We start from the raw sequence: 27018 nt of genomic DNA, 5'->3' as shown, positions 1-27018 counted from the left end.
ATTTAAATTCAGTCATCTGGCAGCTATAAGCAGCCATCGCACCGTGCCGCGGTCAGGTAAAAGCACCTCCATTAATTCTAAAAAACAGATAAAAGCTATAATACATAACATAAGAGATAAATCTGAAGTAAATATGTCCAAGATGAAAAATGACAACAAAATAAAATAATTTGAATCATTTTACTGTAAATGCATGCAGCATTACTTTAATCAGCAATGCTTAGTTAGAGTTCTACAGTTCTATTCGACTGGACTACAGGGAAAAGACAGGGGAGCGGGACCAGCATAATTGCTCTCACAGAGTGCTGACATGGGCACAATTGGCTGAAAGGGATGCTTCCGTGCTGTCACCATTCTATGATTCTTGTACTTCAAGTACTAGAATCTAATGATAAAGTAAGTGTTAGATTGGTAAATAAAAAAGATGGGGAAATTCTGTAATAAGGAAAGTAAAGAAAGGATTCCTAGATTTCTCAGTGTGCAGACAGCAAATGGTGATTGTCACAGCAAGTAGAGGCATTTCCAACTCATTCCAAGTCAAAGGATAATTGATCAGATTGGGACTTGCGGTCTATAAATGGTACGCTGCCACCAGATGAACTGGACGTGAATATTCTGCCGTCCAGTTATTATCTGCTAATCAAGATAGAAGTGATACTGCTTACAGAACAACCGAGAAAACATGGAAAGCTTATGAAGATGAGAACATAAGAAAAAGAGCAGGAGTAAATCATATGGCCTGCCAAGCCTGCTCTGACATTCAATACCACCATGACTGATCTTCAGCTTCATTTCCTGCCTATTCCCTATTTTCCTTGATTATGGCAAAGACCAAAAATCTGTCTATCCCAGTCTTAAATATATTCAAAGGTGGAAGATCCACAGTCCTTTGAGATAGAGAATTCCAAAGATTCACATCCCTTTGAGTGAAATAATTTATTTTCACCTTAGTCTTAAATGATCAGCCCTTTATACTGAGACTGTGAATGAGAGATTGTATCAAAAGTTGAAAGTGAATTGGGAGATAGGCAAGTGATAACTAACTAAAGGTGCATCTAAAAGGTAATAATTTCTGGGACGATAAAAAGCCCCAAATACACAAAATCACAGCTCCCACCATTTGTACTGAAGGAAGGTGTACATACTGACAATGGGACATTTATTTCAGTTGGGTATTGGGAGGGATGTTTCTTCCTCTGAGAGATCTGGGGCGGGATTCTCCGCCGGCGTGATTCTCCGTTTTGCCGGCGCCCGGGAGTGTCCCGATGGCGTGGGGCTGTCGCACAATGGGAAACCCCATTGACCGGCCGGCGCAACGGAGAATCCCGCTGGCGGGTCAGGGCAGAAAAGTGGCACAGCGGGACAGAGAATCCAGCCCCAGATTTCTGACAGTTTAGGTGGAATTCTCCCATGTCCCCGCCACAGGTTCAATGGTGGGTGAGGGAGAAATCGATGGGAGGTTCAAAAATAGGTTTCACACTAGCGTGAATTTCCTGCGGGATCTTCTACTGGTGACCCCATGGTGGATTGGTAAATCGGCTGGAGGGTGGCATTAAAAACTGATTTGCATCCTGCTAATGGGATGCGGATGAAGACCCAATGGGAATCTTCTTTCCACGCTGGATTCTCCACCATGCCAGTGGGAAAACAGCTAGTGCAAAACACGTCTGGAGCAATGTGGCGTGCAGATTTCAGAACTTACCTAAACAATGCCTGGGGCTGCCTCCAGGGTCAGAATGTAGGCTGTCAGCATCTCTGAACCCCAGAACAGAACAGCAGTGGATGGGTGGAGCATCTGCAGGTGGACCTTCCAACTTAAGTGTCATCGAGAAGGTCCATCTTCCAGCCTCAGATTGTTCCTCGAGGTCCATCTTTATTTTCAGAAAGTCCATTGTCTTTCTTCAACAGTGGTCACTGATGTTAGGCACTTTTTCAATATGTCACCCAGATAAGATGGCAGAACGTGCATCATCAGGCCTGCCACACCATGGGTTATGGTGCAAAACACCTGGTTGCATAAATCATGAGGTTAGGGTCAGAAAATATGGCGTGCTTTCCCACTGGCCTCCACAGTGGGAAACATTCTACTTTCACGTCCCTGCCATGGGACTTAGTCCCCAGACGGGAGAATTCCGTCCTTTTCTGCATCTTGAATCATACTAAGGGCGGGATTCTGTGAGCCTGAGGCTAAGTATTGATGCTGTCCGAAACGCCGTCGCGTTTCTCGACGGCGTAAGCACGGCCTTAGGATCAGCAATTCTGGCCCCTACAGGCGGCCAGCACGGCACTGGAGCGGTTCACGCCGCTCCAGCTGCTGATTTTGCCGTCAAATGGGCACCGCTGGATCGGCGCATGCGCAGTGGCACCTGCGCCAACGCACGGATGTGCAGTGGCTTCCTTAAACGCGCCGGCCCCGACGCAACATGGCAGGACTACAGTGGCCGGCATGGAAGAAAGGAGGCTGACAGCCAGAGAGGCCGGCCCGCCGATCGGTGGGACCCGATCATGGGCCAGGCCACATCGGAGGCCCCCTCCGGGGCCGGACTCCCCCCCCCCCCCCCCCCCCCACACAGGCCGCAGACTCCCCCCCCCCCCCACACAGGCCGCAGACTCCCCCCCCCCCCCCACAGGCCACGCTCCCCACCTTTCCACGCCGAGTTCCCGCTGGCTGAGAGCAGGTGTGGATGGCGCCAGCGGGACTCGGGTTTTTCATGATGTCCACTCGGCCCATCCCGGGCCGAGAATCGGCGGGCCGGCCGTGTAGAGCGGCCCCCGACCGGCGCCGCGCCAATGCCGCCGATTCTCCACTCTGCAGAGAATCGCGTGCCGCCATCGGGGCAGCATGGCACAATTCGCGCCGGTCGCAGGGATTCTCCGGCCAGGCCCCGGGATGAGAGAATCCCGCCCCATAATTCTGCATTGAGAAATAAAAATATTTTATCCTGAAAAGCTTGAAGCATTTTAAATAGGCAAATAAAAGAGGTTGAATGGATGTTAATCCAAAAGAAATTTAACTCGGAACAGCTTTCAGTTCTGTCTTTCTAGCTGATCTGATTGGTTCATATTGACAATGTCCCAGCTCAATGTCGGTAATCTTACACCTGAATTTAAATGCTATCACCTTTATAACTTTAATTTGGTTGCTCGAGTGGCATTAGTTACTAGAATTTTGTAATATCTGGGAAATGATTTTAACTTATCAACCATTGGTTTGAGAAGTTATATTCTCTATATAGTCTATTATCTAGCCCAGTGTTTTTCAAACTTTCTTTCCTGGGACCCACTGACGGCAACCGGCCAACGTTCAGGATCCAGGCCGGCCACCTTTGTGACACATGCCATGTGAGCGAACCTTTTAATGCGAAAGGGGAACCTGCTTCGTCCTCATGGTGTCACTTGAATCCGGTTCAAAGGAGCAGATGGTAATGAACCTATCAGGTGCAGACTTCAGCCAGTTCCTTTGTGCTGTCTTCATCTGTATGAAAATGGAATGTCCAACTTTACACATGTAAGGTTGTCATGAAGGGCAATAGCAACAAAGTGCATGTTTTACTCAGCACTGAATATTCATGTGAGATGCTGCACCAGAATGTTGACAGCCTTGAGGGCTTTTGACACATTTTTAATGTGACAGCTCAGGTTAGCTGCAGCAGCGTAGTCTTTGAATTTGGAGTCAGCTCTAAGTTAATAACTGACTCTGCGGTCGCAACCTGAAAATAAATTTTTAACACACCACTTCTCTTTCAAATTCTGAAACTTCTCTCATTTGCCAGTGCTTCCCTGCATATAACGCACATGGGCATTGCCTCCTTATTTGCATTGTTACAACTGACAAAACCATACCTCAAGAAATCATCTTTATAATTTTTTGTCCCATATTAAATTTCTTTTTCAAGGCCGTTAACCAGAGACCCTGGAGCTCTAACACTACCACTGCTCTGTCCTGCCCTGTACTCTCCTGAGCAATTATCTCCAGCAGATTTTGTTGTGAGATCCTGTACAATGGGTAAAATGCCTATTTGAGTCTCTGGCCAAATCTTACTTTTTAATAAACCATTGATCGTCACAGCTCACTTGCCTTGCTTGCCAGCAACTGCAAAATCGAAGCATCTCTGCTCCCTGCTTTGGCGCAAAAACGCAGGTACCTGGACTGTGCTTCACGTCAATTCTACGTGCAGGGTGCATGGACCTCGGACAGGATTCTCCCATAATCGGCGCGATCGCCGGAACCCGGTGCCAAATATGGTGCGGATCACTCTGGCATCGGGTCCCCCCAAATGGCGCAAATTCTCCGGCCCGGAATGGGCCAGTAGTGGCGTGACGCCATTCGCGACTCGTCACCTGCCGCGGATGCATGACGTAACAGCACAAAAGATGTCGCCCCCCCCCCCCGGAGAGCCGACAAGGTGGCAGCCCGCTGCGCAGCTCTGAGGTTCCAGGAGCGCGACAAAGAGGCGCTCCTGGACACAGTAGAGCAGAGGAGTACGCCTGTACCCTGGACAGAGCTGCAGTGTTGCCACACGCCTCAGCCGGTACCTGTGGAGGGAGGTGGCAGAGGCCGTGAGCGCTGTGGCTGTAACACCAAGGAGAGGCGCTCAGTGTCACAAGAAGGTGAATGACCTTGTTAGGGCAGCCAGGGTGAGTACCCCCCTCTCCCCGAGCCCGCTGACCGGCTGGTAACGGTGGGCAGCCTCGTCCTGCTGCTCCTCCACTTCCCCCTCCTCTGCCTAGCGGCACATTGTCCCTCTGCTGGGAATGTTTTGCAGGACGCAGCACACCATAACGATGCGGCCGGCCCTATCTGGTGGGTACGGGAGGGCCCCTCCAGAGTGGTCTAGGCACCTGAAACGCATTTTTAGCAGCCCAAAGCACCTCTCTATCATACCCCTGGTGGCTGCATGGGCATCGTTGTAGCCGTTCTCCACGTCAGTCTGTGGCCTCCGTATAGGCGTCATCAGCCACAACCACAATGGGTAACCCCTGTCGCCCAGCAACCAGCCCCTCAGCCGGAGGGTTGGGGGGGGGGGGGGGGGCGTCCCTCAAACATGCCGGGGATGTAAGACTGCTCCAATACGTATGAGTCATGTACACTGCCCGGGTACCGGGCGCAGATGTGCAGGATCATCATGTGGTGGTCGCAGACTACCTGAATGTTCATGGAATAGGTCCCCTTCCTATTGGTGAACACGGCTCTGTTATCTGCAGATGGCCGCACGGCGACGTGTATCCCATCGATCGTGCCCTGGACCATGGGTAACCTGGCCACGGCAGCGAAGCACTGCCCGGGCATCTTGGCTGGCCTGGTCCACAGGGAACTGGATGTAGCGGTCTGCAATGGATTATAGGGCATCTGTCACTGCCCAGATGCACCAGTGCACTGATGTCTGCGCGATGCCGGACAGGTCCCCACTCGGTGCCTGGAATGACCCCGTGGCATAAGCGTTCAGGGCCACTGTAACCTTGACGGACACGGAGAGTGGGTGTCCTTTCCCAGTGCCACGTGGTGCCAGGTGTGCCATCAGGTGGCAGATGTGTGCCACGGTTTCCCGGCTCATCCGGAGTCTCCTCCTGCATGCCCGGTCCATGGTACAGGTCTGGTATGACGAGCGGGGCCTTTATACACGGGGCCTCCTCGGGCGTCTCCGTGGCGCCACAACCTCCTCCTCCTGCTCCTCGTGCTCCTCCTCCTCGTGCACCTCCTCGTCCTGTCGGGCGGGCAGCTCTCCAGCCTGGGTGGCTGCCACCTGCCCCTCTGCGGCAGCCTCCGCCACCTCCCTGGCATGCTCCTCCTCCTCCTCCCCAAGGGCAGCATGTAGAAGTGTACATGCGCCCAACATCACTGGCTGATCAGGAAACATAACGGCCTGCAGGGGGTGGGGGGGGGGGGGGGGGGGGGAAACGACAACATGTCAACATTGCCCGTTCCCCCCCCCCCCCCCCACCCCCACCCCCCCACCCCTTCCCGGAGCCAGGTGCCATGGGCTGCATTGTAGCGTCTGTTGGAAGCTGGCACCTGGCCAGGCAGACGGCCTCCCTCGTCCTCTCCCCTCTCCCCGGCACTCGCCTCCTCTCCCCAGCACTCGGCCTCTCCCCCCTCCCCGGCAATCGCCCTCTCCCCCCCTCCCCGCCACTCGCCCTCTCGCCCCTCCCCGGCACTCGCCCTCTCCCCAGCACCCGCCACCTCACCCCGGCACTCACCCTCTCCCCCCTCCCCGCCACTCGCCCTCTCCCCTCCTCCACCCCCCCCATCATACACCCCCCAACCCCCTTCACAGCACCCACCATTCCCCCACCACACACCCCCAACCACCCCCACCACACACACACACACACACCCCCTGCACACCGATTGCGGCCATGCCGTCACTTCTCCTGCGGCCACCCCATGCCATGACCTACCTCCACGCTGTCCTGCGTCAACCATCAGCACTGGTTGACGCCGTTATATAAGTGGTTCAATTTACCTGCGGTCACGTCGGCTGGACTTCGGCCCATCCGGCCGGGAGAATTTGTGCAGCCCCGGGGTCCATAGCGTTGCGCCGGTCTCCACCATTCTCCAAGGCGGGCGGTGCGATTCACACCTCGGCGATCTTTGGGGGGGGGGGTGGTCGGAGAATTCGGAGGCCAGCGGGGGTGGGTTCACGCCGACCCTCAGCGAATCTCCGACTCGAGGACAATCTGTTGGACAATCCCGCCCATCTCTGCGGCTACTTCTGGCCAGAAGACTCCATACAGCCTCATCTGGACCTCCATTTAAAAGGCGGCAGCGGTCGCAATTCTTGATATAAAAGCCGGTAATGGCTGTTGGACGCTCCTCCAGCAATTGGGAACCACTGAGGGAATGGCGGGGGAATCGCTCTGTCAACCTCCCGGCACCCACCCGTGACCCGAACCCTGGGGACTTTGAAAAACCTTGACCTAGCCAATCAATAAATGATGTGCTGTAATGTAAAATGAAAACTTCTACGCCACTAAGTTATATTGAAAGCACGCTTGAATTTAATGCATGGAAGCAACTATTCAGGCCTTCGGCGCTCTTGGTGCCCTGGGGAATAATTTCATCTGGTTCATTGGGGATGGTCGACAGAAAATACAGATCACTAATTGTTCAGCTGAACACGAAGTGCTTCTTGCAATAGACTAATAATTATTTTTAACGAGCCAGAGGCTGCAAAAAGAAGATTTTGCATCCTTAATATTATTCACTAATTGATTCTGTTGCCTTGTCTGGATTTGAGTTCACCATTCTGTGGAAAACAAGGATGACTTAAATAAGTGTCTCAAATGATTAGCGCCATCTGCTCACATTAATTACTTCAAATTGTTTCTACGTCACGTCGACCTCAATTCCATAGAAACAAAGCCATGTTAACCCTTTAAGTATTGAGTATCTGTGAATTCTTTCCAACACAGTGTTCTACCAAGCGGCTTCAATCACTATTCAGAGAGTGAGATAGGGATAAAGAGCAGAATTTAAAAAAATATTTAACATTATATCATACTAACATTCTATTAAAATACAACATATTTCTAGAGTGCCATAAAATTTTGCTAACGTTGAAATAATCCAATAGAAAATAAATCAACTTCAAGCATATCATTTTATCTTGGAGTTCTAACTGAACTCTCATTTGTACGTTAAATAAAATTTTGACATATGTTGCTCGATGCAACGGAAGAAAAGAACTGATATTCAAAAATCACCCCTCATGTTTGTTGGTAACATGGAAAACCTTAATCAACAAACACTACTTTTGGGATTTATACTGAAATATATAGCGTGCGATTTAACAAGAGGGAAAAAAAAGTCCCATTTTGGTTGGGTATAGTGGGGTGTATCTCGGCACCTGCAATGCCGAGGAAGACCCTGCTATCTAATGGGACACTTTTTTTGGCCTTTGCGGAGACGCTCTGCCGAGTCCACACTCCCCAGTGCAAGAAGAGACTGGGATGCTATCTTTAAATGCCACCCCCGATCTCTCAAACCCCCTCTGATATCCTACAATGGCCTCCAGGCCCCAGCCACACACCCCCCCCCCTCCCCCCACTGCTCCTACTTATCTCTTAGGGGGTTTTTTCGAGCACCCCTTCACCCCACCTTTTAAGGGCAGGGTACCCTGGGACCGTTCCCTGGCACTGGAAAGCTGGCTCCTGGACACCTTGGCACTGCCAACCTGCTACCCTGGCATTGCCCCTGCCAGCATGGTAGTGCTACCCAGTTACCCTAGAGTGCCAGGGTAACACAGCCTGGGTGCCCGGGTGGCAGTGTCAAGGTGCCAGACTGTAAGTGCCATGGTGCCCAGGGGCAGCAGGATTGCTAGGGTACCACCATGCCCAGAACCAACCACCTGGGAGTCTACTATGGCTGGGAGTCCGCCCCAGGGGCCATTATGCCTGGTCCACGTTTATGTGGACTAGTGCTAAAAGGCAAATGGCGAGATCTCCCAGGCAAAGCAGTTAGTTTCCGGACCTTGGGAGAATACAGCATAGACATATTTAAATTAGCTTAATGGCTGACGCTGGGTGAGATCCAGATCAGGATGTCTCCCGAGACCCATTCCTGCGGATGCTGGAATCTGAAACCAAAATGAAAATGCTGGAAATTCTCAACAGGTCTAGCAGCATCTGTAGGGAGAGAAAAGAGCTAGGGCGGAATTCTCCCGCAATCGGCGGGGTGGCCTGACACCGGCTCCACGAACGGCGTGAACCATTCCAGCGTCGGGCCAATCGGAACTTCAGGAAACCTCCGACCCGGAAGGGGTGAGCAGCAGCGTGACGCCAATTGCGACGGCATCACCCGTCACAGACTCGCGTGCCGTCAGTGCCACAAGAAGGTCAATGACCTAATCAGGGCAGTCAGGGTGTGTACCCCCCCCCCTCCCCATTCCCCTCCCACTCACCCCAAATCCCCCCTCCGAGGATGGGCGGCACAGCCCTAGCTGAAACCGACGGCTGCACCCACCCAGGCCGGCTGCGTTGGCAGTATGGGCTGTGAACCTATGCCAACATACACACAACCGCTGGTCTGCAAGTATATGTCCGCCTAACACTGTTGCCCTTTATCTCTGTCACCCCCCCACAGGAGAAGCGCGCTCATAACAACCGGGATTGTGAGAAGACCGGAGGGACTCCACCTGAATTGCGCCCCCTCATCATTCATGAAGAGAGGGCCCTGGAACATGCAGGCGGATCCAAGGACCGGGAGGTTGCGGATGCAGAGGTCGGGGGCGCAGTACCAAGTGAGACCCCCACTACCTGCCCCCTTCCCCTTTCCCCCCTCCCCCTTCCCCCCTTTCTCCCCCCATCCCCCTTCCCCATCCCCATTCCCCCATCCCCGTCTGCGAGTCCAACCATACATGCTGTATTGTGTATTGCAGGACCAAACGTCGACCCACCCGTTCCTGCGGATGCCGACCGCCCCCAGGACGTTCCAAGGCACCCACAAGACAGTAATAGACCTGGGTCATCAGGCATACGACGCCCCCATTCAGTGCCAGGGCGTCCACGAGCCAGGGATAGACCCAGACCGTCAGGCATACGCCGCCCCATCTAGTGCCAGTGCGGCGACGCTGGAGAGCCACACCCAGCAACGAGTAGGGCAGCCACACTAACAGGCCCCCGTCCCAGTCACCCCAGGACACTGACACACAGGACACAACCACCCAGGACACCCATATATAGGACACACCCACACAGGACACAACCACCCAGGACACCCATATATAGGACACACCCACCCAGGACACTGACACATTGGACACAAACACCCAGGACACAACCACCCAGGACACAACCACCCAGGACACTGACACATTGGACACAAACACCCAGGACACAACCACCCAGGACACAACCACCCAGGACACCCACACACAGGACACAACCACCCAGGACACCCATATATAGGACACACCCACCCAGGACACTGACACCCAGGACACAACCACCCAGGACACCCATATATAGGACACACCCACCCAGGACACTGACACCCAGGACACAACCACCCAGGACACCCACACACAGGGGATGGACAAACTGGAAACACCACCCCAGGGGACCCCAGACTTCGGGTCTGATGAGGACCTCGACATTACGCCACTGCTATCTCCTATACCCTCCATCATCACCTTAGTTGGGTGCTTTAGCGATGAGGCTTCTCGTACACTAACTGCCGCGCACCACACAGCCATCCCGGTACAGCAGGTGGAGCTAGGAGCAGCCGAGCGGCCGGACGGTTGAAGGGCAGCCCGGCCCCAACAACCATCGGCCGCCCAGGCGGGTCCCGGGTTCCTGAAGTTACCACCCCCACCCATGGACCCGATGCAGTCAGAGACCCAGGGACAATCGAAGGAGGTGACGGCCGGCTTGCAGCAGCTGCAGACGCAGGTGGAAGAGTCCACCCACGTGCAGGAGCAGGGAGTGGTGCCGGTCATACGTGCCACCCAGGCCGAAACCGCACGGGCAGCGTCCGCGGTGGAGGCAATGGGGGTGATGGTGTCAGACATGGGGAGCAGTATGCAAGGCCTGGAGCTTTCCGTCCAGGCGGTGTCTGTGGCCCAGACCATGGCTGCCCTCTCACAGGCAGCCATGAGCCAGAGCCAGCTGCAGATCGTAGAGGCACTCAGCGCTGTGGCCCGGTCTCAACAGGCCATGGCGCAGTCCCAGGAGGCCATGTCCCAGTCTCAACAGGCCATGGCGCAGTCTTAGCAGGGCATCGGCGCCATTGCCCAGGTGCTGGCCAGCGTCGCCCAGACACAGACAGGGATGACCAACTCCCTGAGCTCCATGGCGGCAAGCTTGCAGACCCTTGTTGACACCAGGGCCGGGATTCTCCCCTACCCGGCGGGGCAGGGGGTCCAGGCGTGTCGGAGTGGCGTGAACCACTCCGGCGTTGGGCCGCCCAAAAGGTGCAGAATTCTCCGCACCTTTAGGGGCCAAGCCCTCACATTGAGGGGCTAGACCTGCGCCGGAGCATGAACGGCCTTTGGCGCCATGCCAGCCGGGGTTGAAAGGACTTCGCCGGCCAGCGTAAGTCCGCGCATGCGCCAGTGGGTCGGGGCGGAAGAAAAAGAGTGCCCCCACGGCACAGGCCTGCCCGCGGATCGGTGGGCCCCGATCGCGGGCCAGGCCACCGTAGGGGCACCCTCAGGGGTCAGATCGCTCTGCGCCCCCCCCCCCCCCCAGTATCCCAGAGCCCGCCTGTACCGCCAATCCCGCTGGTAAGAGAGGTGGTTTAAACCACGCCAGCGGGAAAGGCCTGTCAGCCGCGGGACTTCAGCCCATCGCGGGCCGGAGAATCGCCACGGGGAGCCCGCTGACCGGTGCGGCGCAATTCCCGCCCCCGCCGAATCTCGGGGGGCAGAGAATTTGGGACACGGCGGGGGAGGGATTTACGCCGGCCCCGGGCGATTCTCCAACCCCCCGGGGGTGTCGGACAATTCCGCCCCAGGTTGGGCCTCCAGGACTGGCAGCGCCAGGTGCTGGAGGTGCCTTGGGTGCTGGATCCATTCACACCCCAGACCCATAGAGAGGCCCGGGGGCCATTGGGCACTCCGAGGGAGGAGGAAGTGCTGGGGTACACTTCTACTGGCGACCGTGTTAGCCCTGGCCATTGTGCTGCAGGTGGATGTGCAAGGAGAGGTGGTGTGCATGCGGGTGATGCAGTGGTGGGTGGGGTCAGGGTGGTTGGTGGTGGGCGGGGTGAGGGTGGTTGGTGGTGGGTGGGGTGAGGGTGGTTGGTGGTGGGTGCGGTGAGGGTGGTGGGCTGGTGCCGTACTGTGCTGTCCGTACCCATACTCGCCGATTCCCACAAGCCCCTAGTTTGTGAACCGTGTGGCTATCATCACGTCCCGTGCCCGCTGGCCCAGCCGGTAATGGTGGGCAGCCTCCCGTCCATGTCCAGCCCGTCTGTCCTGTACATTGCCCCCATCCTCCACATCTGGGAGGCCTTCCCTTCGTCGTGTTGCTCCCCCTCCCCCTTCTCTGCCTCCAGCACACCGCCCCTCTGCTGGGCTATGTTGTGCAGGACGCAGCAGACCACAACGATGCGGCCGACCTTCTCCGACAGGTACTGGAGGGCCACTCCAGAGCGGTCCAGGCACCTGAAGTCCATCTTCAGCAGCCCAAAGCACCTCTCGACCACACCCCTGGTCACTGTATGGGCCTCATTGTATCGGGTCTCCGCGTCAGTCTGTGGCCTCTGTATAGGCATCATCAGCCACGACCGCAAGGGGTGACCCTTGTCACCCAGCAACCAGGCCCTCAGCCGGGGAGGGGGGGTTCCCTCGAACATGGCGGGGATGAATGATTGTGCAAATATGAAGGAGTCATGCACACTAACCGGGTACCGGGCGCAAACGTGCAGGATCTTCATCCGGTGGTCACAGACCACCTGCACGTTCATGGAGTAGGTCCCCTTCATGAACACAGCCCTGTTATCCTCTGGTGGCCGCATGGCGACGTGCATCCCATCGATCGCCCCCTGGACCACAGGGATCCTGGCCATGGCAGTGAAGCCCGCTGTTCGGGCACCCAGTGGGCGCGGTTCACAGGGAACTGAATATAGTGGTCCGCGATGTCGTACAGGGCGTCCGTCACTGCACGGATGCACGGTGCACCGATGCCTGGAAAATGCCAGACAGGTTCCCACTCGGCGACTGGAATGGTCCCGTCACGTAGAAGTTCAGGGCCACCGTAACTTTGACGACCACGGGGAGAGGGTGTCCTCCCCCAGTGTCACGTGGTGCCAGGTGTGCCATGAGATGGCAGATATGGGCAATGGTTTCCCTGATCATCCTGAGTCTCCTCCTGCATGTGAGCTCCCAGCATGCGGCGGGGAGCCCGCTATGGCCAACGGGACAGGGCCAGAGACTGGGGGTGGGCCTGGTGCCAATCACATTTTGCCCCGATGCAGGATTTGCGGCCCGATCGGGATTCCCAGTCTTAGGGACAGAGAAAGGGAATCCCTGCCCTTTGTCTTAAAATTAGCTGCTTCATTACATCAGGATATGGATTATTTTAAAATGTTGAAAGCAAGTTTTAATGTTTTGATACAAAAGAGTGTAAGACAGTATTTACTGCTTTAAAGTCACGAATACAGTTTTCCAACAGGTTGTAAATTAAAGAAAATAAACAGATTTTCAACTAATTTAGATATCGTAACTAGCATCACTGTGGTGCACCACTCGTCACCTCCTGCAATTAGAATAATTACCCATTATCCCTGCTCTCTGTTGCCTGCCACTCAACCAATTTCAAACCATGTCAATAATTTGCCCTTGACTCTGTGGTCTTCCACCTTAGTTATCAGTCTCTTATGTGAGACTTTATCAAATACCAACTGGAAATCCATATAAATAATATCCATTGACATTCTCCTGTTCCACTACCTTAGCCACCTCTTCAAAAAACTCATTAATATTAGTCAGGCATGACCTTCCCTTGACAAATCCATGCTGTTACTATTGGACAAGTCAGATCCCAGGATGGAACCTGGCTTAATAGATACTAACTTTTATTTTTTGTTTAGATACATGGAACAGTTACAGGGGTCAGCTGAAGAACTTTTAACAAAAATAATAAAACATTTATTAAACAAGAAAAGATGAATTGTAAGACAGTACTCCTTTACCCCAACTTACCTTAACAAATTTATATTAATTTACAAGGCTAACACAGGTAACAAATTCCACCTTATGCGCTAATGTTTTCAGTAAGTAAACAATCCACATAAACCAATCGCCGAAATGTGGCCAGATATCCCACACTCTGAAACCAAGTGGTAGGTACCACCCAAAACAACTCCAATGGATTTCTCATCAATTCCTCCCAGATACGTGTCACACTATGAGCCAGTTGGTCTTATTGGAACTCTGTCTTCCACACAAGGGTTTCCAATTTCCATTGCTCTCAAGAACACACCTTGGAATCTTCTCCCAAACGATGCTTTCTCTCGCATGTCTTCACCAAGAAATCCCCGCCAGGGTTTCAACCTCTCCATTCAAGCTTTGCATCCCACGCAATCTCTCAAATACCCAGCTGTGCCAACAGAACGCGCTGCTTCACAGGCCCATAGTAAAGAGTCACCAACCATTGGGTCTTCTTCGATCTCTGGCCTCTCGCATGCCCATTGGACTTTCCAGTTGCTTTTTGCAGTTTTGCCTTTTTGGAGTCTCTCTCTGCTCCTCACTCTTAACTTTACTGAACAGAAACTTTTCCCTATATTCCTGTTCTTTTTTTACTTTGACTAGAAGCTCCTCTTGGAACTTAATCCTGTTCCTCTCCCTGGTTTCGGGCACCTTCTGTAGTTTCTGGGACTTGCTTTCTCCTTCCTTCGTATTGTCCTGCCTGTTCTGGCAGTTCCTGTGGAATGCTGCTTCCTTCTTGGTCACCTTGTTCCAACTGAATTCAAATTGCCTTTGCTGCCTCTTGGGCCCCTTGTTTTCGAGTTGTAAAAGCCTCATTAAAGTGCAAGCATCTAAACAAACCCAGAGACGTACAGGCAATCTTTTTCTTAACACATAACTGCAGAAATATAAATTAAGCTTAAACTTAAAGCCATATTTTACTCCTAACACCCACAATACAAATATAGATTACTTTATATTATATATAGTTCCTTACACAATTTACAGGACATTATGTGCACTGTTCCTTATAATTGTGCTGTAGTGCCGGCGCAAATTTTACTGTGACAGAGTCTGTTTTAGGACCGGGGGAGGGATTCTCCCAGCCCCGCGCCGGGCCGGAGAATCCCCACGAATGGGCCACGCCCCCCCCGCCCCCCCCCCCCAAAAGCCGGCACGCGATTCTCTGCAGAGCGGAGAATTTGTGCCATTGGCGCCAGCGTGGTTGGCGCACCACTGGTTGCGGCCGCTCTACGCGGCCGGCCCACCAATTCTCCGGCCCAAATGGGTCGAGCGGCTGTAAGAAAAGAGTTGAGCCCCACCGGCGCCATTCTAACCTGCTCTGGGCCAACGGGACATCAGCGTGTAAGGGTCCGGTGGCGGCCGTTGGGAGGGGGAGGGGGGGTCCGACACTTGGGGGGGGCCTCCGATGTGGCCTGGCCCACGATCGGGGCCCACCAATCGGCGGGCCGGCTTCTGTGGCTGGGGGCCTCCTTTCCTACGGGCCGGCCCCTGTAGTCCTGCGCCATGTTGCGTTGGGGCCGGCACTACTGCGCATGTCCTCGTTGGCGCCTGCGCAACTGCGTATGCGCGGATCCCGCGCGCTGAGTTCATGCCGGGATCTGCAGCTGGAGCAGCATAAATCGCTCCAGCACCATGCTGGCCCCCTGTAGGGGCCAGAATTAGTCGTGGGAGTGGCCCATTCACGCCGTCGTAAAACGCGATGGCGTTTACGACGGCGTGGACACTCTGCCTCGGGATTGGAGAATCCCGCCCCATTTATGAGGTCACAGTTTGGAAAAGATTAAAGCAGCACCTTGCTTCATATAATTAACAGGAACTCTGAAAAACATTGATCTATGCTTATTAAGGTTATAATAATATAATATAATAATATAATCTTTATTATTGTCACAAGTAGGTTTACATTAACACCGCAATGAAGTTACTGTGAAAATCCCCTAATCGTGAATACATAGCATTTATTTCAACATTAAACTGCAGTGTGATCAAACTGTTCAAACTTCCATTTTTATAATTCCATGATTAGAATTGCAAAACTAATAAAATTCAATAGTTTAACACAAAATGAATAACCTGCTTGCTACCTGAATGAGGAACCACAGTGGATCTAAAACAAACCCTGCAGAATTTCTTTCATAACAGTTCCCCAAATAGAGATTTTAGCCATTTACTAATACCTTTTTATCCCAATTGTTTTTAAATTTAGCTCGCTCATGGTAAATAATCACATCAAAATAATTTATTTCAAAGTCCTGCATGTGGATATTTATGAGGTACAAATTAAACCTTATCTTCTGAATATTCCTCATCAGTTAGTTTTATAGCTACTGAATGAATTCTCGCAGACTAGGAACACATTACATCCGATAATGCTTCTAAAATCACATTAATTACACCCGACAGATTCCTTACTCCTTAGATAGTATTGACAATTTTTTTAATGTTTCTTCTTTTATGGGATGTAGGCATTGCTGGCAAGGCCAGACTTTGTTGCCCATTCCTAATGGCCCTGAAAATATGGTAGTGAGCCACTTCCTTGAACTGTACAACCCAAGTGGTGCTAGGATCCCACAGTGCTATTAGATAGGGAGTTTCAGGATTTTGACCAAGTGGTGATGAAGGAAGAGTGATATCGTTCAAAATCAAGATGGTATGTGACTTGGAGGGTGACTATTTCAAACTTACTATGAAACAAGAATTAAGATGTAAACACACGCAATGCTGCTTTAAGCCTGGCCTCCCAATCCAGAGCAACATTTATAGAAGAACATTGGCTCAATTCAACTTCAACTTCAGCCGTTGAATAATACTCTAGAATATCGAACAATACCTTGCAAAATTAGTTTTTCCTTTGGTAAATATTTGGAAGTCACTGCAGCCTTGATTTAAAATCACAAAGGAAGCAGGTTAGGTGGGAGCTGAGGTAGAATGGGAAACCATTTTAAACATGGCAGCGAGAGATATACACATCTAAGCATTATTTGCATAGACTCAGTCAGTCCAATGTGCCACATCAGTGAGAACTGAAAGCTGGCTGGTGACACAAAGGGGTGATTGCTTCAGGTTGTCCGTGGAGTGGGAGGGGTCAGGTGGAAGAGCAGGTAAGCTAGGGCAGAGGAGATCTAACCTTGTGGGGCTTAGAGGACCATTCCTACTCCTTCAACTTGGAAAGTTTATAACATGCGTAAAAGAACAGCTTAACTGTTTAAGCCTCTCCTCAGTGAACTCCTCTTTCTGCTGGGGAAAAACAAAATCACAAAATAATGTTCTTGGCTGGTCTCTGTTAAAATAATAGTTGGGCCCCCATGCCGCTGGTGAAGACTCAATTGCATATTTATAGAGGGACGCTGATAGCTTCCAGCAGGTTCCTTTCTAGATGCTCAGAAAAGCTAGTTACAATAAGTGAGATCAGTGTAGCTGTCCCATTGCCACTTTTACTGCCTGCCCACCCTCTATGATCCAGGTAGGTAGCTTTGAATTCACCCCAATGACTATAATTATATCTTCAACTGATGTCAACTGTGTAGATTTGTGAGTATACATTTATTTTCTTCTCTATTGATAGCCTGAAGAAGTTGGGGAAGAAGCTGTTGAAATCATAGGGGAAAGTACAATGGAATCAGAAGGCGAAGTTGAACCTGAAACTTACGAAGAGGCTCCACAGGTAAGATAGTCACAGGCTTCATTGTCAGTGACTCATGTAAATATGTTTGTGAAGTTGCTCGACTGGAACCATGAGCATTGAAACCCAAGGGTATCTTTTCATTTAAACATGGTCCAATTTAAAACTGCAATACAAATTTCAGCTTTCCGGTGTATCTTCAGTCACAGCCCATAATAAATGATGGAATAGACTATAGGTATTTTGTGAAGATTTATAAACACTATTTGTAGCTCTGATAATTGAGCAAAACTGATAAAGTGACAATTGATTTAGTAAATATGCTTCATACTGGAAATAATGGGAAAAAAATCTCCAAAAGTAGTTTTGTATTCTACACACAAAAATATAATTATAATATAAATAATAATTGTATTGTTATTCAAATGAATGAAAGTATGAATCATTGAAGGCATTTAAACAGCTTTGTAATTATACAATCATATTAAAATATAAGACTAGTTATATTGATACCATAAAACAACTATCTCTATTTTATCCTAAAATACTTAAAATTGAACCATGTGTTTGGTGTAACATGTGATCAATTATTTCTAATCGATCATCACTAACTCTGGAAGCAGTATAATTGGGGCTGGGTTAGCTCAGTTGGCCGGACAGATAGTTTGTGATGCAGAACGACTCCAACAGCATGTGTTCAATTCCTGTACCAGCTGAGGTTATTCATGAAGGTCCTGCCTTCTCAATCTTGCCCCTCACATGAGGTGTGGTGATCCTCAGGTTACATCACCACCGAGGTGATTAACCTGATTTAACAAGGCTCTCCTCCAAAGGGGAAAGAAGCCAATGGTGCTGTGGGACTATGGCGACTCCACTTACTTTCACTTTATAATTGGTAACATATGGACTGTAATTTTACACCACATGGGGCAGGCTGTCTAGGCCAAGGGAATTAAATTATAAGGGAATGTACAATGGAATCATGACAGGGAGCACCATGTCCATGGTGTGTTTGCCTCCACTGGTATTTTACCAGTGGTGGGGGAAGGTGCCAGATGGCCTGCTCGCCATTGGGCCAATTAAGGTCCTTAAATCTCCAATTAATGGCTTGATTTTACCAGTGGTTGAAGGGACCTTACTACATGGCAGGGTTACCAGGTGAAGCCTGGTAGTTCTGTTGTGGCTGGTGGTGAGGCCCCTATTTTTCAAGCAACCTGTGTCCAATGGAGGACACCCATTGTACCCATCCCCAGCACTCTATGGCCCCACTCGTTCCCCCCCTGGTCTTACAAATGGTGGACCTCAACCCCACCCTACCACCATTCCCCCCCCCCCCCCCCCCACCCATCCCTACCCCCATCAGAGCCTACTTGACTAACACTGGTGAATTCTCCCGCACCACCCCACAACGCAACTTTATATCCAGATCCCTCAGTACTCTTGGTTGGGGACTGGTGGCTGAAGATCTGGTGGTCACTTTATTGGGGTGGAAATCATGCCCTGAGTCAATTAACGGCCCAATATCCATAACATCAGGTTCAAGCTTCCCAGTCAGTCATTCTGCCTTTTCGCCAGGGCTCTGCTCAAATTTCCAGTCATAATCTTCAATCAGGTGCACCATTCTCATTACTAACTATAGAATGATACTACCTTTAGTGATTCTCTGCACAAATACAGAATAAAATTGCTAGTTTGGACTGGTCATATATCCATATTGAATAGACAAGTTGCATTTATTTGATTCTGATCAAAGGAAGATTTTACTGTATAAGTACATGTTGCACAGTGTGAGTTAACCTCACACCTTGAACACATTGAAATCAAATGTGGAAGTTGGCAAGTTGGAAGTAGCTTCCTGATACACTAACAATTTTGTAAATGTTAGCACTCCCACCTGCTCCCAAAGTGCTAATATTAAACATCCACATAATATGTTGTCATATTTCATATGCTCTGCTGTGAGTTGAATTAGAGACACAAGAGCAATCTTTGAGACCCATTATACGAAAGTTAAGTGAGAACCAAAATTAACAAGTAGTCGGCAGAATTTGTTTTCAGTGACAATAATGGATCTGAGAAATGCTTTGAGTTTACCGAGGGTTGTACAAAACAGTCTTCTGAACAAGAATACTACATTTCATGTCAAAACATTTTAAGATTAGAAATGAAGATAATCCTGATTCCGACATTAAGGATTTGGTAGGATTTGCACAACAAAATCTGAACATAAATCTTGTCAGATTTTAAACACAGACCGACAATGAATATAACATTTTTCATTGAAGAGGCAGTTTCTGCCTTCAGGAATCTGTTAGATTCCCCAATGTGTTGCATGCTTACATAAATTTGCATAATATGTTACGAACGCCAGACTGGTTCCCACCAGTGGCTAAGATACTGGACAGAGCCGCAGTGTATTTAAAACATTTTAAGACTGTGCAGAAAGATCAATTCACTCCAGGAGTGATTGCATAATAAATAGGGCTTGGTTATTTTTACAGACAAAACTTTATTAACAAAAAAAGTTTCAACTTTTAACCTTCAAACCTAACAAGAACCGCTTACATGTATCTTTTAACCCTACCACATGGTTTCCCATGAAGTAGCAATGCAAAATGAACGTATAGCTTTCAGCTTAACCCAGGCAGGCAAGCAGGCAACAATGCTACTTATATTTGCAGAATATATTCCTGCTGGTAGTGAAGCTCTTTCAGACCCCTTTCCGAAAGCTTGCCTCGGTGGCAGCTTTTTGTGACCTCTCTCACTTGCTTTCCAAATCCTTCTCTCTCCAACTGTTCGAACATGGGGCGGGATTCTCTGCTCCTGAGGCTAAGTGTTGACATTTTACGGCGATGTCAACAGGCCCCCAGGAGCAATGATTCTGCGCCCTAGAGTGGGCCAGCACGGCACTGGAGTGACTGCGCGTGTGCGCTACAGCCGGTGCAAATTTGCGCATGCACGTTACAATCGGCACAAACTCACGCTAGTTTCCTTCTCCGCGCTGACCCTGACGCATCATAGCGGAGAGCGACAGGGGCCTGGCGCGGAGGAACGTAGGCCCCCACCAGGAGAAGCTGGCCCACCGATCGGTAGGCCCCGATCATGGGCCAGGCCACGGTGGAGGCCCCCCCCCCCCCCCCGCCCCAGGGTCGGATCTCCCCCCCCCCCCCCAACCAGGCCACCCCCTGCAGGATGAACGGTGAGGTCCCGCTGGACAGGACCACACGTGAAAGGCGCCGGCGGGACTCAGCCTATCTCGATGTCCACTCGGCCCATCACGCGCGGAGAGTCGGCGGGGAGGGGTGGGGCACGTAGAGCGGTCCCCAATCGGCGCAGCGCCGGCACAAATGGCGCCGATTCTCTGGTCACCAGAGAATCGGCGGACCGGCGTCGGAGCGGCATCACGTGAATCGCGCCCCCCCCCCCAGCAATTCTTCGACCCATCCCGGGGTCAGAGAATCCCACCCAGGATTCTGATCTCTCCCCGAGCTCTGCCCAGTCCCTCCATAAATGGTTCAGTCCTGGGGTGTCCAGACATGAACTCATCATTGCTGTCCGGGCTTTCGGTTGCACTCTCCTGTTAATCCAATAGAATAGGCCATGCTATGAATATGCAATTAACTTCTAATTTATGGACAATAGAGGCCATCAGACTCTGTAATGAGGATTGAAATACTTCAGTTTACTAAAACATGACTAACCAGTGAAGCTTGGAAAAGTGTGTTGGGAGCGCTCATCTTTGTGTGAACAAGTAATGGATAATTTGCAAAAACTGGAGGCCGACTACCAGAATCTTTCAGAAATCAAATCTCAAGATAAAGTCGGGATTAGGATTTTGATGACAATGGAGAGGCACAAGAAAGTGGAGTTAATAATAATAATAATAATCTTTATTAGTGCCACAAGTAGGCTTACATTAACACCGCAATGAAGTGACTGTGAAAATTCCCAAGTCGCCACACGCCTGTTTGGGTACACAGAGGGAGAATTCAGAATGCCCAATTCACCTAACAAAGCCGGGAAGCGAACCTGGGTCCCTGGTGCTGTGAAGCAACAGTGCTAACCACCGTGCTACCGTGCTGCCCTTAGAAAGAGAAAGTTCATGGGGAAGGTGCCTTGGCAGTAAGTTAACATTTTCAGCCAACTTCAGCTGACAACCAAGAGTGCTGGTTGGTCTTCTGTGCATCCTCCATGTGGCCATGCTTCATGCTTTAGCCTGGACAGAGGGTATGAACAGCTTTCAACATTTGCATTGTAGCAGGCTCATCCTGTCCTCAGCTCTAGTCCATTAAATTGCATTGTCCTAGAATAATCTTCAGGAGCCTTGACAAAATCTTCTGAAAAATTAATTCCCAGCGAGTGGACTTAGCTGGCGATGGTGGGAAATTAAAGTAATAGCTTTGTCCACATCAAGGTATTCCATACAAAATAACTGGAGTTGCATCTCAATGGTTATACCTCAACTTGAGAATTGTCAAGTCCAGAATTGAACAAACTATCTGGAAACTTGGAGACATAGGACGGTCTGGATTTTAAAAAAATAATTTAAAGGATGTGGGAGTTGCTGGTTATGTCAGCATTTATTGCCCATCCCTAGTTGCCCTTCAGAAGCTGGTGGTAATTTGCCTTCTTGAACCACTGCAGTCCTGGAGGTGTAGGTACACCCATTGTGCTGTTAGGGAGGGTGTTCCAGGGTGTTGCCCCAGCGACAGCGAAGGAACGGCGATATATTTCCAAGTCAGGGTGGTGAGTAATTTGGAGGTGAACCTTCAGCTGGTGGAGTTCCCAGGTGTCTGCTGCTCTTGTCCTTCTAGATGGTAGTAGTTGTGAGCTTGGAAGGTGCTGACTAAGGAACCTTGGTGAATTATTGCAGTGCATCTTGTAGATGGTACACATGGTTGCCACTGTTCTTTAGTGGTGGAGGGTTTGAATGTTTGTAGAAGGAGGAGCAATCAAGCGGGCTGCTTTGTCCTGGATGGTGTCAAGTCTCTTGAGTGTTGTTGGAGCTGCACTCATCTGGCAAGTTAAAAGTATTCCATTACACTCCTGACTTGTGCCTTGTAGATGGCGGGCAGGCTTTGGGGGTCAGGAGGTGAGTTACTCTCCGTAGGATTCCTCGCCTTTGACCTGCCCTGGTAGCCACAAGCCTGGATATAGTCCAGGTCTTGAGTTTGCTGCATTTGGACATGGACTGCTTCATTATCTGAGGAGTTGTGAATGGTGCGGAACATTGTGCAGTCATCCGCAAACATCCCCACTTGAAGCAGCTGAAGATGGTTGGGCCTGGGACACTACTGTAAGGATCTCCTGCAGTGATGTCCTGGAGCTGAGATGATTGACATCAAACCACCTCAACTATCTTCCTTTGTGCCAAGTATGACTTCAACGAGTGGAGAATTTTCCCCCTGATTCCCATTGACTCCAGTTTAGCTGGGGCTCCTTGATGTCATACTCGGTCAAATGCTGCCTTGATGTTCTCACCTCACCTCTGGCATTCAGCTCTTTTGTCCATGTTTGAACCAAGGTTGTAATGAGGTCAGGAGCTCAGTGACCCTGGCGGAACCTAAATTGAGTGTCCATGAGCAGGTTATTGCCAAGTAAGTGTCGCTTAATAGCACTGTTGATGGCTCCTTCCATTACTTTTCTGATGATGGAGAGGAGACTGATAAGGTGGTAACTTGCTGGGTTGGATTTGTCCTGTTTCTTGTGTACGGGACACACCTGGGCAATTTTCCATATTGCCTGGTAGATGCCAGTGTTGTAGCTGCACTGGAACAGCTTGGCTAGAGGTGCGGCAAGTTCTGGAGCCCAAGTCTTCAGTACTATTGCCGGAATATTATTAGGATCCATAGCCTTTGCAGTATTTTTTCACCTTCAGAGTTGGGAAGCTTAAGTGGAGATTTGAGAGGGGTGCTCAAAGTTGTTTGTTTGTGATAACCCCCACGGGGGATCACTGATAGATCTCCCAGTGTGGCTCGTGGAGAACGGATTTCCCTGGTAGCATGCAGAGCCCCATCCGGCAGGGACTTGTTATCTGAGCCCTATAAATACCGGCCCCAACCTGGACCGACAGTGCTGGTAGACCCCAGTTGGAACTCTATTGCTGTAAGCCACAGTAGTGGCTTTACTTTTGCATTGCAAATGAACTACATTAGTCTTCCTGCTCATGTTTCCTGGATTATTCGGCAAGAAGGTTGGAAACCAGTGAACACAAATTTAAGATAATTGTCTAACTATCCAGGGTATAATTGAGAGAATGCTTTTTCTGCAGCATGTTATGATCTGAAATACAGGGTGAAAATGGAGTCAACATTAACCTTCAGAGGGTAATTAAATATATACTTGAAGATGAGGATTTTGCTGGATTACAGGGCAAGAGCAGGGGATGTGACTTACTGGATAATTCTGTCAAAGAGCTGGCACAGTTATGATGGGCTGAATTAAACACGGTTATTTATGACTCTGTGATTAAAGCTGTTGGAAATTCTGCCCTTAAAGCAAGAGAGAAAACTTGAGCAATTGACTTGCAGGTTTACATTGATGGAAAAGACATAGATCTAGAGCTGAGAGACATAAGTCAATGTGCGGAGACTGATGCGTCACTTGTGTATGTTATGGCCAGGGGAGGAAACATAAAGGAGGAAGAGAATGGAATGGAGAAAGGAGCTATGGCATCTCTTCTTTCTGAAGGTGGCCTTAGAGGCAGAGGAGGCAAAGCAATTAGGTGCTTTTTGTCTTTGTTTTTCCAGATACAACAAAGCCAAAAGAAAGCATTGCAATGAAAATTGATAGAGGGACTCCATGAACACAGTGAAATAATGCATATTAAAGATAATATTCTTTTGGGGAAAAAACTACCATCCATTCCCAGCCTGACCTGGATTTTACTTGAGCGCCACACTAATGGTTGATTCTCAACTGCCTTCTGAAGCAACATAAGAAGCGATTCCGTTATGTCAAATCTTGGAAGAAGGACCCCTCTGTCTTTCTCAAGGCCAATTGTTGATGAGCAATAAATGTTGGATGCGATGTAATGGCCATGTTGCACCCAACTTGGTGACGCAGTGAGGCAGTTAAATCTCGTAAGAGACCTCTCGCAAGATTTGCCAAGCTCGGGGCGCCTCGTGAGATCTAACGGAATCTCGTGAGTCGTCATGATATGGATCTCCCCCTTGCAGGGACTGGGCCCCTCCCGAGGCCCGGGAACTAACGGCCATGCCTGGGAGACCTCGCCATGGCACTGTTTAGCCATGGTCCATACAAACGTTGACCAGGCGGAATGGCACCATGGGAGGGGGGCCTCCCTGACCAACAGAGGGCGGTCGGGCTCTAGGCATGGTGGCACCCTGATACACCGCTGGCACCTGGGCAGCTTGGCACTGCCAGCCTGACACCTTGGCATCGTCACTCGGGTGCCCTGGCATTACGGTGTCTGGGTGGCGCTGCCAGGCTGGCCTGGGCACTGATAGGGCACCAGGCTGGCAGTAAAAGGGAGCCCAGTTGCCCATGTCAGGGATCGGGCCCAAGGGTGCCTTTCCCTGAAGGGTGAGGTGGGGTGAGGGGGGGGGGGGGGGGGGGGGGCTCAAGGACCCCTAAGTGATAAGTTGGGGCAGTCAGGGGGGATGGGGGGAAGGGGGGTCCGGAGACCACGGTGAGAATTCCGAGGGGGTCGAAAGATTAGGGCAACATTTAAAAATGACACCCTGATCTCTTCCTGCACAGGGTCATTCTAGGTGCTGCAGGCACCGAGAAAGACTCTTTTTTGCGCTTTAAATCACGTCCGTTGATTTTGCTAGCTGTGTTCACTTGCTGAGAAGGAATTTTTAAGGACAATTTGTCAGGACTCTTGAGCACTTACTGGGCGAACTCTGAAGGGCAGTGGAATTAGATGGGCTACAGCTGAGGACAGGATTAGACTTCTATAATGCAAATGTTGAAAGTTGTAAATATTCAGGGCAGGATTCTCCAACCCTCCACGCCAAAATTGCACTCGGCTTATGGGCGGAGAATTACCCAAAATAGGCTCCCACACGGCACGCGATTCTCCGGTGACCGGAGAATTGCCACCAGTCGCGCGTATGCGATCGACACGGCGCCGGTCGGGGGCCGTTGAAAGCAGCCCCCATGGCGATTCTCCGTGCTTGACGGGCCAAGTGCCACACTTATTCATCCTACATCCACAGCTGGATGGATGGTGATAGGGGTTAACCTGTCCGGACTTGGCTGATGACAGCCATCAGGAACCCTCGCAGTAAGGCTGAGAGATACAATTCCAGTCATGGCTTCACAAGAGCCAGAATAAACCCTCAGTCTTTTGAAGATGTGTTTCTGTTACCATGACGGGTCCAGGAAGTTCTGCAGTCTGAACCAACAACGTTCTCACATATTGGGCGGGATTCTCGCTGCCTGAAAGTGTGGGAGTCCTCACAACATTTAAGAAGCACTGAGATGAGCACTTGAAATGCCTTAGCATACAACATTATAGATCAAGTACTGGAAAATAGGTTGATGACTGTGAAGGGTGTTCTCTGATAGCCCCAGGTCTGTAGGGCACTGGGAAACTAAGGGTCTCCTTCACAATTGTAGATGCTTCCTCTGTGGCTGTTGCCACTGGAGGAGTTTGGGTCACAGGCTGAAAGCCTGAGGAGCTACTGTCAACACTTTAAGCTGTAGCTTCTCCACCTCTCCATGCAATATGGCAGTTTCCTGTTTTATGTGGATGGATGTGCACCTGGAAGCTTATCCAGATGTACCCTTCATCTTTTAATTGGCTATTCCTGAAGTAAGCTCATGGAGGTAGCAATGGTCTGCAGGCTTGCACTAACACCTGGCATCAACTGAGTGTTCTCTTAGGTCTGCCTATCCATGGCTTTCTTTAACCTCTCCAAGAATGAAACAATGCACTTACCCACTTGAGACATAGAAGATGTCATTACCTGGATAGACTCCTTCATCTTCCATTCACATCTGCTCAAAGCCTCAGGCAGCGCAACCAGATTCCTCCCCTCATTCATTTCTGTGGCTCCAGCGTCAGAGCATGGCTGTCATCAGAGGCTCATCATTGGCTTGGGCACCAAGAGCCTTCTCGCTGCCAGTGGCCTCAGCTACCACAACCTCTGGCATCAACATCTGCTTTCCTGTGAGCTACTGACCAGAGTGTGACCCCCCCCCCCCTCAGCCAAACCACCAATGTCTACCCACTGGAGTGATTGTATCAGTGCTGGTGCTTGGAACAGGGGGAATGATGTGATGCTACACACTCTGAGACATCAACACTTTCCTCCTCAGAGGAAGTCTGAGGGTCCTCACTAGCGGCTTCCTCATGGCTCTCTGCTGCAATCACACCTGACCAGAGGAGGTCCTTACTGTAATGGGCTCAGGCTCATTACTACTCGGCTTTGCTGTGACCATATTCTGGGAACATGCATTGTGTTGTTCAGTGATTGGAGGAGGTCAGTGGCATCCCTTCAGTTATATGCTGCACAGCTGACTGTAACCTTTCCTCTCTCTCTCTCTCTGGGGTATCCTATTCCTCAATGTTATGTCATTGTAATTGGATGCTGGAGTCTTCTGGTTTGAGCTGCTCCTCTCCCTAGCTCTGCAGCTTTCAGGGATGTGTTCCAGGAGTTTTGAAATCTAGAGGCAGAGCTGACTGCCATTTAAATACAGTGCCAACTCCTGCACTAGAATCTCCTGATGCTGGTTTCCTCCACTGGCCCCCATCCTGCAATTATATTGGTTCTG

The 27018-nt window shown here is 50.5% G+C and overlaps 1 protein-coding gene across 4 annotated transcripts in view; it reads left to right on the top strand.

The window, feature by feature from the left end:
- sncb (synuclein, beta) overlaps positions 1-27018 on the top strand; it is an 84548-nt gene that overhangs the window by 32714 nt on the left and 24816 nt on the right. For all 4 annotated transcript variants that reach the window (XM_038795638.1, XM_038795640.1, XM_038795639.1 and 1 more), the window contains one exon: positions 17218-17316. In XM_038795638.1, coding sequence (XP_038651566.1) covers positions 17218-17316 — 99 coding nt within the window. The remainder of the gene's footprint in view (positions 1-17217; positions 17317-27018) is intronic.

Source organism: Scyliorhinus canicula, chromosome 4 (genome assembly GCF_902713615.1).
Source record: "Scyliorhinus canicula chromosome 4, sScyCan1.1, whole genome shotgun sequence".
Lineage (NCBI taxonomy): Eukaryota > Metazoa > Chordata > Chondrichthyes > Carcharhiniformes > Scyliorhinidae > Scyliorhinus > Scyliorhinus canicula.
Note: the sequence above shows the minus strand (reverse complement) of the source record. Positions and strands in the feature narration are given on the sequence as shown.